The sequence below is a fragment of the Centruroides sculpturatus genome, unplaced genomic scaffold, assembly GCF_000671375.1.
Source record: "Centruroides sculpturatus isolate CEXI.00-Female unplaced genomic scaffold, Cexi_2.0 scaffold214, whole genome shotgun sequence".
NCBI classification, from domain to species: domain Eukaryota; kingdom Metazoa; phylum Arthropoda; class Arachnida; order Scorpiones; family Buthidae; genus Centruroides; species Centruroides sculpturatus.
The window spans coordinates 677,597-691,927 of NW_019384569.1; the positions used below are offsets into that span (position 1 = coordinate 677,597).

General features: G+C 26.4%; 1 protein-coding gene across 1 annotated transcript; it reads left to right on the forward strand.

Moving 5' to 3' along the window:
* The first annotated feature begins 10,353 nt into the window (after positions 1–10,353).
* Positions 10,354–12,363, forward strand: LOC111624136. Its single transcript, XM_023366931.1, has 6 exons — positions 10,354–10,458; positions 11,037–11,192; positions 11,263–11,529; positions 11,597–11,716; positions 11,780–12,190; positions 12,257–12,363. Exons 1-6 carry the CDS (start codon positions 10,374–10,376, stop codon positions 12,361–12,363), a joined length of 1,146 nt encoding a protein of 381 aa, XP_023222699.1. The 5' UTR covers positions 10,354–10,373.
* The last annotated feature ends 1,968 nt before the right edge of the window (positions 12,364–14,331 follow it).

Consider the following 14,331-nt stretch of genomic DNA (forward strand, 5'->3'; position numbering starts at 1 on the left):
ATTCTAAGTGTTAAAAATATGTCACGATCTTACAATATCTAAAAGATAATGGCGATTAAAATGGAAGGAAATTTGTGCCCTACTGACGCTAAGATATCCTTGGTCCGTGTTTGTGGGCTTAGTGGAAATCTTATTCACTAAGCTCACAATGGGACAGCCCATGATTTATGAGGATCTGAATCTGACCCGGACCCAACTTCTCTAGAGCAACGGGTTGATACTTTTTACTGTTATTGTTGAAGCGCTAAATTAAACTAATGAGTATTTCGTTAAGAGAAATCTTAACGAAATACTCATTAGTTTAATTAATTTAAATAATTAGTCTGAAAAATAAGAGAAATCTTATTTTTCAGACGTTTTAATATTAATATATTCTCTTTGTATAATGTTATAGACATTGTTGATAAAATTAACTTTCTCCTTATTTATACGTTATTAGTTCTCAAATATAGATAATTCTCGAACGTGGAATGCAATATTAATCAAAGAGATGCTTCAAGTGAAATTCAAAGAAAAAACTACTCAAGTAAAACAAATGTAGTCTGTAAACAGATACATATCCAATAACTTTTAATAAGTTTCTATGCAGTAAAAGCAAGTATTCCTTATTACGTAGATTTGTAATAAGTTATATCATCAGTTGAAGTGGAACAAATGATTAATTAAATAACTAATCGATATAAATGTAATGCAAACAACGGAATTAAAAATTTTCTCATCCGAAAAATTCTTGTTTCGTAGTAACTAGAAATTAAAATTCACAATAAAAGACTGGGGACGAGAAGTCTTCCGGGTTTTCTTCATGTGTTTTTTCTTCACGTTTAACATCTAAATGAGAGCCAGTTTTCCATTCAATGTTCTCCTGGAAGGTAGTTTCCCTTGGAAGACCGCCATGTGTTTCGTTTCTTTAAAGCAAAGCGTATAACCTTCATTCTATGAAATTAAAATGTATAAAATATACAAAAAAAAAAAATAATATGTAAAATATAAATGGCGGAAAAACAGAGGCACTTTAAAGGGCCAGTTTACCGTTCTGGAGGACTCGAGATCGAATTCAAGCTGGAGATCCCAGAAATTTTTCATAGATGATTTTTCTTGAATATTCCGTTTGTGGGAACTAAAATCTTTTTTTACATCTATGAAACACACGATGGGTATAGAAAAATATCCCCTTACTTCCCACAAGACAGAAAGAGCCAAAAATGTAAAATAATTATCATAAATACGTGTCAGAATTATACAATTGTTTAATATCAATCGCATTAGATATGACATTTCGAATAGATCGCGAGTGGAATAGTTGTCAAGGATACAATACGAGTACATTTGTTATGAAAGCAATCAGATTATTGAATTGTTTACTTCAAAATTTATTCCAATTACAAATTTAATATCTTAATTATTTATGAAAGTTTTTTAGAAATAAAGTACAGTAATATGTTGCGTACATTGTGCGACAATAAAAACGCTTATCCCATTTGTAAAAACTGTATTGCTGTTAATTGTCATCCAATAGAGCAGTGGTTCTTAACCTTCTCATACTCGAGGCCCACCAAATAATTCATAATTTTTTTGCCATCCCCATTTTTTTAATAATAATTTATATTTGTTAAATTATCTATAATATATTGATTTTTATTATTTACTTTATTTTTTTATATAATAAATGTAAAACGTAACTATAATTTCATTATCTATTTAAATAACATTTAAACTTCACAATTAAACGTAAAAATTTTTAACAAAAAATAATATAAGAAACATTTAAAAATTCATAGAAAAAATATATATATATTCGAAAATAACTTAATGAGATTTCTGCTGCTTAACTTAACTTCTGTCCGCATGCAGACATCTAATAGCAATCGATTGCGTTTTTTTTTTTTTTTTTTTTTTTTTTTTTTTTTTTTTTTTTTTTTTTTTTTTTTTTTTTTTTTTTTTTTTTTTTTTTTTTTTTTTTTTTTTTTTTTTTTTTTTTTTTTTTTTTTTTTTTTTTTTTTTTTTTTTTTTTTTTTTTTTTTTTTTTTTTTTTTTTTTTTTTTTTTTTTTTTTTTTTTTTTTTTTTTTTTTTTTTTTTTTTTTTTTTTTTTTTTTTTTTTTTTTTTTTTTTTTTTTTTTTTTTTTTTTTTTTTTTTTTTTTTTTTTTTTTTTTTTTTTTTTTTTTTTTTTTTTTTTTTTTTTTTTTTTTTTTTTTTTTTTTTTTTTTTTTTTTTTTTTTTTTTTTTTTTTTTTTTTTTTTTTTTTTTTTTTTTTTTTTTTTTTTTTTTTTTTTTTTTTTTTTTTTTTTTTTTTTTTTTTTTTTTTTTTTTTTTTTTTTTTTTTTTTTTTTTTTTTTTTTTTTTTTTTTTTTTTTTTTTTTTTTTTTTTTTTTTTTTTTTTTTTTTTTTTTTTTTTTTTTTTTTTTTTTTTTTTTTTTTTTTTTTTTTTTTTTTTTTTTTTTTTTTTTTTTTTTTTTTTTTTTTTTTTTTTTTTTTTTTTTTTTTTTTTTTTTTTTTTTTTTTTTTTTTTTTTTTTTTTTTTTTTTTTTTTTTTTTTTTTTTTTTTTTTTTTTTTTTTTTTTTTTTTTTTTTTTTTTTTTTTTTTTTTTTTTTTTTTTTTTTTTTTTTTTTTTTTTTTTTTTTTTTTTTTTTTTTTTTTTTTTTTTTTTTTTTTTTTTTTTTTTTTTTTTTTTTTTTTTTTTTTTTTTTTTTTTTTTTTTTTTTTTTTTTTTTTTTTTTTTTTTTTTTTTTTTTTTTTTTTTTTTTTTTTTTTTTTTTTTTTTTTTTTTTTTTTTTTTTTTTTTTTTTTTTTTTTTTTTTTTTTTTTTTTTTTTTTTTTTTTTTTTTTTTTTTTTTTTTTTTTTTTTTTTTTTTTTTTTTTTTTTTTTTTTTTTTTTTTTTTTTTTTTTTTTTTTTTTTTTTTTTTTTTTTTTTTTTTTTTTTTTTTTTTTTTTTTTTTTTTTTTTTTTTTTTTTTTTTTTTTTTTTTTTTTTTTTTTTTTTTTTTTTTTTTTTTTTTTTTTTTTTTTTTTTTTTTTTTTTTTTTTTTTTTTTTTTTTTTTTTTTTTTTTTTTTTTTTTTTTTTTTTTTTTTTTTTTTTTTTTTTTTTTTTTTTTTTTTTTTTTTTTTTTTTTTTTTTTTTTTTTTTTTTTTTTTTTTTTTTTTTTTTTTTTTTTTTTTTTTTTTTTTTTTTTTTTTTTTTTTTTTTTTTTTTTTTTTTTTTTTTTTTTTTTTTTTTTTTTTTTTTTTTTTTTTTTTTTTTTTTTTTTTTTTTTTTTTTTTTTTTTTTTTTTTTTTTTTTTTTTTTTTTTTTTTTTTTTTTTTTTTTTTTTTTTTTTTTTTTTTTTTTTTTTTTTTTTTTTTTTTTTTTTTTTTTTTTTTTTTTTTTTTTTTTTTTTTTTTTTTTTTTTTTTTTTTTTTTTTTTTTTTTTTTTTTTTTTTTTTTTTTTTTTTTTTTTTTTTTTTTTTTTTTTTTTTTTTTTTTTNATATTACATCTTAGAAATTGTACTAACGAGATAACAATAGCAAACCACAACGATAATTATTTAAAAATAATTTTTTACAACCTGCCAATGTAATTTTTTTTGTTTGAATGTAATTTAATATAAAATAGACGAAAAATATTTAAAAAGGTAGAATAATATACCTTGAAGAAAATATAAAATTAACGTTAATTTAATGATGTAAAATTGTATTAATACAAAATACATTTTATGTTTTAATGAAGAAACATTTACAATAAAAAATATTCCAGTAAATAAGTTTCAAGTTGCAAGCGACTGGATGGAATATAATACTGGAGGATCCGACTATAATTAGATATTTATAAAATATTGAAATTTAATAAATCAGATTTAATGTTGATATTTGTAAAAACTTAAAATTTAAAGTAAAAACATAATGCTACTCTATGTTGGAAATCATAAATAATCTATGTTGGAAGTAAAAACATAATGCTACTCTATGTTGGAAAGCATTTATAGCAAAACTGGCAAATAAAATTTAACCAAACGATATAATTTTAAGTCGAAATTTCTTCTCTTTATATTGTAAACATTTCTAAGAATTCACAATGACTCGAAAAAGACAATGATAGTCTTTACTTCATTGTCAATGGAGAATAATAACACATAAAAGTAACATTGAATTATATTTATAAATTACAATCATTTCTAATGACATGCAACATACAATCGATGCTAATGGATAATATTCGTAATACAGTATAGTAATTGAAGATATTGATCAAACGATGGTTAATTGGTGTCTAATTGAAAGCTTAATTTAAACGAACTTAAAGTTCACAGCAGAATTCTTATAGAAAAATTAGAAGTTCTCATTAATCTGAATAACAAACACTTAATTTGCCGAGATGAAAGGGAATAAACTAGCATATCACTAATATAACCACACAAATAGTTCAAGGTTAAGATAAAACACGTGTCACCATCAGAAATGATAATTTTCGTCTGCTCATGTACGTTTTATCAATATTTAACTTCGTTTATAATGTTTTTATCCTTTGTCTTGCAGAAATACGTACGTCACTGTTGAGGTACTTTTATTATTTCGTTCCTATTTGCAAATGATTTCAATTACAACTCCTATGTTTTTTTTTTTTTTTCTTCTTTTAAATTGGAGTGACCTTATAACTAGAAAAGTCAGATAACTGTTACGAAAAAGTGAAATTATTCGAAGTATTTAGAATAATTAAAATAATTTTTTCTTATGCTATTACACAATTGTATTAAATAATAGTCTTCAGAAAGAAGAAAAAATTATGATTAAATCGAATTTCATAAATTATTTTTGAAATAAATCCACCAATTTCATTTAAATTTCTCTTATTTAATAAAGAAATCTCTTGGGATTCGCACCATCTTAAAATATACGTCCATTTATTTTTCTTAATGTTTTCTTTGTTTGCATATAGCAAAAAATCACGTTAAAAGTCTTTTTCCTCTTGTTTAAGTCTATAACAATTGAAAACTGTATTTTCGATTGCCAATTTTAATTATCTTACTTATTTTTTAGCAAGTAAAGAAGCTGCAGCATTGAACAATAAAGTCTCACTCTTCAGAAGGCTGCACTAGTGGCCGAGTGGATGAAAACCCGTTAGTAAAATGATGGTTCGCACCTCGCCAGTCGGCCAGATAGAATTTTTTCGATTTTCTAAACATGCATAACATTTAAATAGATAGTCTCCCCGAGAAGTACTCCTCGCTCGGCAGATTATCCACGAGTTGCAATGCAACTCGTGGTGCCGACATCTCATCATTCCAATCGATTTCAGAAGGAATCCGTGATCGTATCCTTTTCGAATTTTCTTAATTCTATATGGAGAATTGCAATGAGGATATGCTTTTAAAAATAAAACATTACATCTTGTCTCAAATAATCATCAAAACATTAGAAGAATAGACGTGATCGATCAAAGCTTGATTAATTTCGAAACATGATTCTTGAATACTTGACTGTTGATTACAGCTGATATTGTTATAAATCACAATTCTTAGGTCAAGAATTGTCGAGAGAGTTGCAAAATATGCCAAAATGTTATTAAATTATATGTTTTAGATGAGAAAATTAGTTATAAAGAGGGAAGTAAAAGAAGAATTTTAACATAATTTAAAGATGTCCGACTTTAGATGAATTAGACACTTATTCTAGTAAAATTTAAGTTATAATAGAAACCAAGATTAAATTACATATCAGATTTACAGTAATTGTAATTGTCAATTACTAAATGAACATAATTATGTAGTACGTAAAATGGTGAAATTACGTAAAGATACGAGAAGATGAAAACAGTATCACATGTCTCTTATATAAACTGAAGACATTTATATAACAGATGTCTAGTATTCATTATTATATTTGTTTTAATTGTTATGACACAAATACAGTAGTTATAATATTTCTACATAAGTAATAAAAGTAAGATGATAGGAAATACTTTATTGCTTTATAACTGAATCAATGCTGTATACACAAAAACACGTGTTAGACATAATCCTGTATATAAGGTTAATATACTTTACTAAATTAATTTTCATAATTGTTTATTACAGTGTACGAGGCCAGTTTTGTTTAATGTCCATGTTAAGTGACACCAGGCGATCTCGGCGCCTCTAACTTCTAAATCTGTAGTCTTATCGTTGATTGGGCGGGTAGTCAACTTTCTTTAACATGGGAAGTATAAGAAGTTCACAATTGCATTTAAATTTAATTATAATATATTCGAAAATCAAATATCAATAAATCCTTGCAATATTTAAATCATTTGTTTATTACAGCGGGTATTTTTTCTTACTTATGTGCTACTGCAGTTTGTAAATTTCGTTTCACACGATGCACTATTTGCTACAGCAACAGGCTAAAAAAAGACACGTTTAATTGGTCTAATTATTTTTGAATAAAAACACCAATGAATAGCCAGAATAAAAATCACGTGATTCATTTTCATTCTTGCAATTAATGATCGTCGCACTTTATTGGTAAAATTCTAAAATAAACTTAAAGAAATTCTTTCACATTGTTTATTTTTGAAATGTTTAATTAATATCGATTATACCCAGGCGAGCCCAAAAATACAGTAGTAATAGATAGAGCTTTACTGTCTTTTTGTATATAGCAACGCGACAGTTGGGCAATCTACCTCCCAATAGAACCATATTTAGGTGTTATAAACAGGAAGAAATCCCGTGAACCAGTGAATTACGTGCCCAGCCCATTAGTGTGGGCTGGGCACGTAATTCAGTAGTTGTATTCACTCGGCTATTGATGGGCAGTGTCTCTTTGTAAAGAATCAGCCAAAGTCTATCGGCGCCATATTGGAAAACTTAAAAGACGTTCAATTCAGAATATTTAAAAATCCAGGAGTGGGTAAACACAATAACATTGCGTATAAACTTTCTCTTGTAACAAAGAAAACAAGAAAGCTGAGGATAAAAAATAACATTTCACAGTAGCATAGCCTAAATGTGTTTAGTGTATAATAATGAATAATTCACGAGTAAAAATATGCTTAAATTTATATAAGACGTTAGTGTTTAGTACATAAATTAAAAATTCAAGTTTCTTAAAGTATATAAGCACATACGGGTATTAATTTCCATTGCAGCAAACAAAGTTAACTTGAAATCATTCTACTTTAGGATTTCCAATATGGCAACCGTTGGCTTCCCTACCTTCTATTACTATTTTCTGTTCAATGTTGTAATCTCTTTTGTTATGCACGCGATCTCCAGCAGATGGCAGTAAAAATTTAGTGCTTCTTCTATGGAAGTATTCTTTTTATAAAATTTCTCGGGAAACCGAAAGCAGATAGAACCAAACAGATTTTTGCGTTAGAATCCTATTTAATTTTTCTATTATCTTACGGTTCAGAATTTTGAAAATTACATTTGTTAATTTTCTACGAATTCTTAAAATCGTAGAAAATTTGAATGCTTTTTTTTAAGTCTTTTTCACTGTGGGCAGAAAGACGGTCTTTTTGCAAGTTTATTATGGGAATCGGCCAGACAATGCAATCGGTTGGTAAGAAACAGGTCGACATATCCTGACGGACCGACCACCCCCAAAAAATTCCTGGGATTTTTATTTTTGGAGCCATAGAAGTTTTAGAATAAAGTTCATCGGTCAGTGTCTTTCCTTAAAGCCTAAATAACACTGCTAATTGATTGCGATTGAAAATTTAAACTGTAGAAATTATTTTTTTGTCAGATAATATAAAGAATTGAAAGAATAGTTCTGTATCACACGTATATGTTTTAATAAACTTGTACAATAAATTCGAACAAAATGCATCTTAAAATAGATAAAATGGAAAATCAAACTTTGAATTTTCTTCAAATATTTTAAGTACGAAAGCAAATTTATTGCGTTTATTTATAAACATGGAATGTAGTTCGTGTATGTTTTTTGATAAACTTTCCCTTTTTGAAGTTAATCCCTTAAAATGTTAGTCTACATTTTAAGAGATTAAGGATATACATAAATATCCCGAACTACAAAGTATAAAAACAGCGAGTCCAAAGCAAACAGAATTTTAAAAGTTTACATATAGGAAATAAATATTGTTATTGTAGAGTCGAATGTTGATTTTAGTGTCTAATTTCTTTACAAACAGGAAAATATGTTAAAACACTTTAAATAGATAGGCAAATATTAAATTAACAGAACGGTAAATATATCAGAGTACTTGTTTGTCGATAAATTCACCCAAAGATACGACTTTCCATTTTAAATTCTGCTATATTTTCCATTAGAATGGTAATAATAGTCTTTGCATATGAATCTGTAACATTATACATGAGAATTTAGTCAGTTTATTTACCTTTTCCACTATTTATCCTCAAATTACTACAGGACATGTCATCGAACTACATGAATATGATCTACTAGAATAGTATAAATGTATTATATATCCCTGATAATTGATCTAAATAACTATCATTGGATGACATTAAGAGAACATTTAGTTTTATTCCCTTTAATATAGAGTGCTCTACAATATATTAGATATATAAACTCATCCCATATTTTTATAGCATCATTTTTCGAAGATTCAAGCTCTATTGCGTATAATTTTACTGTTGGAAAGAAGAAAACGTAACTGGAGATTATTTTAAATTTTAGTATGTTGCTATGGTTTACAGTAAATTGAACGTGATCGATCAGGATTATTAAGCAAATTAATATTTAAAATAAAAGTTTTTATTTATCTAAAATTAAGACGTACGTAAAACAGCATTTCTGTAGAATTAATTACGCTACGTAAAAAATCTATAGAAGTTTGCATTAAAATTTTAAAAAGTAAATTATTAATCACCATTATTAAATTCGCTATTGAATTTCTGTTAATGCAACTAAATTAACAATAACGAAAGCTTAACCTTGATTTCTTTTCTATTTTATAATTCTAATTATCAAAAATTATCAAAGTATATAGCGATTATAATAATTAAAAAGTTATTTTTGTACTTTGTTCTCTTTTCATTTATTACTAATGGATCAAATAATCAAAAGTTTTCAATTAATATGCGCCTCTTAAGCAAATATATATATATATATATTTTAATGTTTTTTCTGATTAATATAATTTATATTTTAATATAATTTCTTTCAAGTAAATATTTTTAAAACTTTCAATAATCTTTCGTTTCCATCGGCATTATTTTAACTTGTCTCTGTTGTTAATAAAAAGTTTTGGTTATTCAAATTTTTTCTTAAATTTAGAAAAATTTCTGAAATTCCTAATTCTTGAAGAGCAAGAGCATCTAAATTCACTTAAATTTACTTTAATTTTCCAAATATTCTTTTTAAGCAAAGTGCTTAAATAGAGGAAAAAAGTACGTCCTCTCTGTGTTTTAATTTTTCAAATAAGCAATTTCCGACCAAAAATAGTTTAAAATTTCGTAGATAATAATTTAAAACTTTTTAAAAACATTAAAATATTAATCAAAATTCATAATTTATACATTAAATTTTATATTTTCTAAACTGTTTATAAATAGTCGAAGCTCCTGATTGCACTATTAAAAGTTCAGAAATTAAAAGCTTGGCAAATGATATATTCTGTTTAATCAATAGAAATAACTATAAATAAAATTTCTAAATCTATTAATTGAACTTTTAACTTAAATAAATTAATTTACTTCTTGTTTTTTTAAAGTAATTCTGTTCTTTTAGTAAACACGAGAAGCTCTCTGCTTAAAAATCAGTTCATGAAACTATCTTAAAAGTTTAATTTTGTATTAATTGACTTCATTAAACACATTTTATCTGTGCTATTACGATCTCTTATGGTTTCAAGTGGAAAAATATTCGGGATCGACGTCCTGAGGCGCGCGCGAACGATCGCGTCGCGTCGCGTCCTTCTACGTAACGAAACTGTTTTGTATATTTTCTCTAATAAATTAAAAAATAATTAATTATGATTTGCAAATTTTAATTCAATGAAGAGCTTGAAGGATATAAATTATCCATATTTATATCTTTCAATTTTTTGAAGCAATTTATCTACCATTTTTATTCGAGAAGGTATATTAATGCACGAAAAAGGATGAATTCCATAGAAAATATAAAATTTTAACTTAAATGATTAAGTAATATAACTTAATGTTATTTAATATAGTTAATAATAATTAAAATTTTTAAATTTATAAATACAGATTAACAGGAATCTTACCATATACCAGTGGAAACAAGTCGCGATAACATCAACTATTGTATCCTTATTAGAGAATAGTTTCCTGTTAAATAATTAAAAACATTTTTCTACGCTTTGCTAATCACTTATAACTTTGCATGTCCACCTACTTGACCTCCTATCGATGACCCCACACTGATTAATCCTATATATACCTGTTCGTTCTCTTGACAGCAAACAAAATGCTGACGATACTCAAATGGGTACTCTTGGTTTTCTTCTTGCATTCAGAAATTGCTGAAACATTCGGGATGAAGAGAGGAAATTGTAAGTTTTTGAATTTATTTCTTAATCTATAATTCACTTAGCTAGAGCAATCGTTGCACTTTTTGCCATTATTTTATGTAGTTGCTGTATATAAGTGGCAGAAACTCTGTTCGTAAATAGGATCCACTAATGGTCGAATGGATAGAAATCAGTAAACAGGTTTGATCGTGCGGTTAATAACGAGTTGGCGCATGACGTTTTCTGAATTTTATTCGTTTCTAACACCTAAATATGGACCAGTTTCCCGTAGAAAATCTTGCCTGCGAACTCCTCGTTGATACATCGCCTTGTGTTCTGTTCTCGTATCTCATCAAACCAATCCTGTTCATAAAAATCGACGAACATGTAAAGTTACTGGTTGGTCTGTAAGGTGAACTTAAAGTACTTCGTCAAATATTGATATTTATGCAGGAAAGAATGATTTCGCCTCGTAGCTATACTTGGTTATTGGATTTTGCCGGATGAATAGAGTCAACCATATTTGTTTATATAAGCTTTTCGAAATAGAGTTAAAATCCATAAAAGAAGAGCATTGCAAATATGACTTTTTATTTTTTAATTTTATGCTCTTTTGATAGTTTTGAAAGTTTTTACGGTGATTAATTTTCCCAACCAAGCTTGCAACACTACTGTCACCAACAGAACAGGAGTTTGTTATACGCTTCCGGAGTGCAGAAGCAGAAAAGGTATTCCTCTTGGATCCTGTGCCGGTGGGTTTGGAGTGTGTTGTTTGTGTAAGTATATAACTGTAGAATATACCTATTAATTACAGTAGTTGTACAATAGTTTAATTTATAATTTTAGTCGAAATATCTTGTGAAGAAACAAGCAGCAATAACGGGACATACCTTACTAGTCCTGATTATCCCAGTTTCTACGATCAGGAAAGAACGTGTGCCATTACTATTAGGAAACTGAACAGCAATATATGCCAAATTCGACTAGATTTCAATGTTTTTCAGCTGCGACCACCCTTTGAAGGATCGTGTTCCTTGGATAGATTGGTAGTCAGCGGGCAAAGTCAAAATAGTATCATACCACCTATATGTGGCACTAATAATGGACAACATTGTAAGTATCTAATGATTGACCGCGCCATCCAAGAAAATCTCGTGTATAATTTTACGCTTATTTTAAGTATATATAGGTATTTCGGGCACAGAAGGATCTATAATGATAAACGTTATTACACTAGGAAGTCATCAGAGGAAGTTTGATATAAAAATATCGCAAATTTCCTGTACTGATGTAGATAGAGGTGAGTAGGTTCTTGTTGAAGTAGGGCCTATATAATTATTACTCATTATACCTAAATTTTTAGTTCCTTCAAACTGTTTGCAATATTACACGGGTATTCAAGGAAATATAAAAAGTTTCAATTATAATTTCGATCCAAGATTCGATCAAATTCAAGGCAATCAACCTTTCGAAACTGTAGAGAATGGTTACTTTAACAATCTCGATTATGCTATATGCTTTAGAAAAGAGCTGGGTTTCTGCAGCATCACCTTCACTGTTGCCAACTCTACAGTGTCCACTACTGGGAATAATGTTCCCTCTCCTTCCTTCGCCATTAGACAAGGCGACGGATCTTCTCCTGTACAAGGAATGGCTCAAGCTGGTCCTACAGAATGTCAATCAGATTACTTGATCCTAGCCAACATACGATTCTGTGGCGGTCGTTTAAATCCCGATCTCACGGGATCTCCTAATGTTAACGCAGATGTTGTTGGTAAGTAAACAATCCTCGTGCTGTAACATAATATATAATTCGTTCATGAAATTATTTACTTTACAGATGTGACTTCCGGACCGTTTATTGCACGTTTCGTGACAGACCGAAAGTATAATGAGAGAGGATTTGACTTAAATTACCGCCAGAATCCATGTACAGTAGCTGGATGAGTCTTGCTGCAATTAAGGGTGATTGTAGCTTCTTCAGTTATGCACGTGGTCTCCAGGAGATAGAAAGCATTAAATTTTTACCAACGTCTGTTGGAGATCGCGTGCATAACCGAAGAGGTTGCAATCAGCGTTAATTAAAATTTTCAAAATATTATTAACACAATTTCTTTAAGTCCATTTTAGAATTTCATGTAATAATAGTGTGACTATATTGCAGGAATGTAAAAGAGCCACGTGATATTCATTCTCGATATTCATTGGTGTTTTCGTTCAAAAATAAATAAATAGACCAATTAAACAATGTTTTTTTTTAGCTTGTCGCTGCAGCAAAAAAAAATGCATCGTGTGAAACGAATTTACAAACTGCAGTAGAACATAATTAAGAAAAAGAAAAAAATATCCGCTGTAATGAACAACTGTTTTAAATCGCTTAATCGTATTTTTAATTCATTTAATTTAAATTATATGCTCTTCACCTTAAATTAGTAGTGTCTTGCCCCTGTATATCATACTTTTACGTTAGCAATGGAGTCGTGCTAACATCTATCTAATCCTTTCGGAAGAAAAGCTTTAAATTGAAATAAAATGACTTCCGTTTGCATCAAATTCGTATATAGTTAATTGGGGCCTCTTTCACCTAAGCCTTTCATATCTTTCATATATCTAATTCCGTTCTCGAGATTAAGGAAGAACAGACAGACAGCCGGTCGACAGTAGAAATTTATAGGTCTACAATTTTTTCAAACTGTAGCCTAATATAAAGCTTATTGGTTCATTCAATAAAAAGCATTTAAAGTTTGATATCAATTACTGCTGAATTCGTCGCTATGGAAATTAATAAATTGCAATTGTAATGGCGAAATTAACTTTTTACACTCGTAATTACGTTACAATTGTGATTGATAGTTCTGTATAAAGTTCTAAATAACCGAAAAAATAATTTCTTTCGAGAAAATTTAGTAAGACACACGATGAAATAAGGCATTAATTCATTGAATATTAACATAATTCAGAAGGTTCACGACAGTTATCAACAGATTTGAATATCAGTTCTGTATAAAAGACTGAAAATATTTCTACTTGTTTCCTCGAATATCAAAGAAAAATATACAGGGTGCCCCAGAATTCGGTTAACCTTAGGACGAAGCGATTTAATTAGAATACAGTTGTTTCAACTGGTTTTAATGCATCTAAAATTAATCTTAAAATTTATACGTCTCGGCGGTTAACAGTAATTTGTTCAAATATACTTATACATATATTTTTGAACATGTTTTAGTGCTCATTTAGAAAGAAATTAGAGAAAAACAACTACAATATTTACATAGGATCCTTGAAAAATATGTTTATTTGAGTATTGCAAGTATTTATTAATATTTGATTTTATAATGTGTTTTAATTAAATTGGAATAAGAAGGAAAACATTGTAAATAAAATATAAAGTAGTGAACGTTAATAATAAATATAAGATTTTGTATTATTAAAATTTGTTTTATTCAGACTGTCAGGAGTCGTGATATGGAAGTTCAATACGTGTTGCACTTTCGTACCATGACTCCGGACACGAATAGGAGCCATCTTTCCATAGGAAGTCCTTGGAGATATGCCAAGGACTTCCTATGGAAAGATGGCTCCTATTTAGGTACATACGTATTAAAACTTGGAAAATTTTACACGACTAGCCCGTTTAGTCAGGCACGCAGGGCCGTCGAGAGGGAGGATTTTTTCTCGAGCCCAGAGAAACGTATGGGGCCGTCGCGGTTTCAAGCCCTATAAATTAATGTTATTTTCACTAACAAAAAATAAAATATTTAGAACTGCCATTAATTATTAACGAAGCATTCTACATATTTCGTTCAAAGAAAACTAGCAAAACAGGCCCACTAAGGCGAAAACTGATCTCTCTACCCCGGAGTCTACTACCTTTATAATTAATTTTCTCATCTGAAATATATTATTTAATAATAT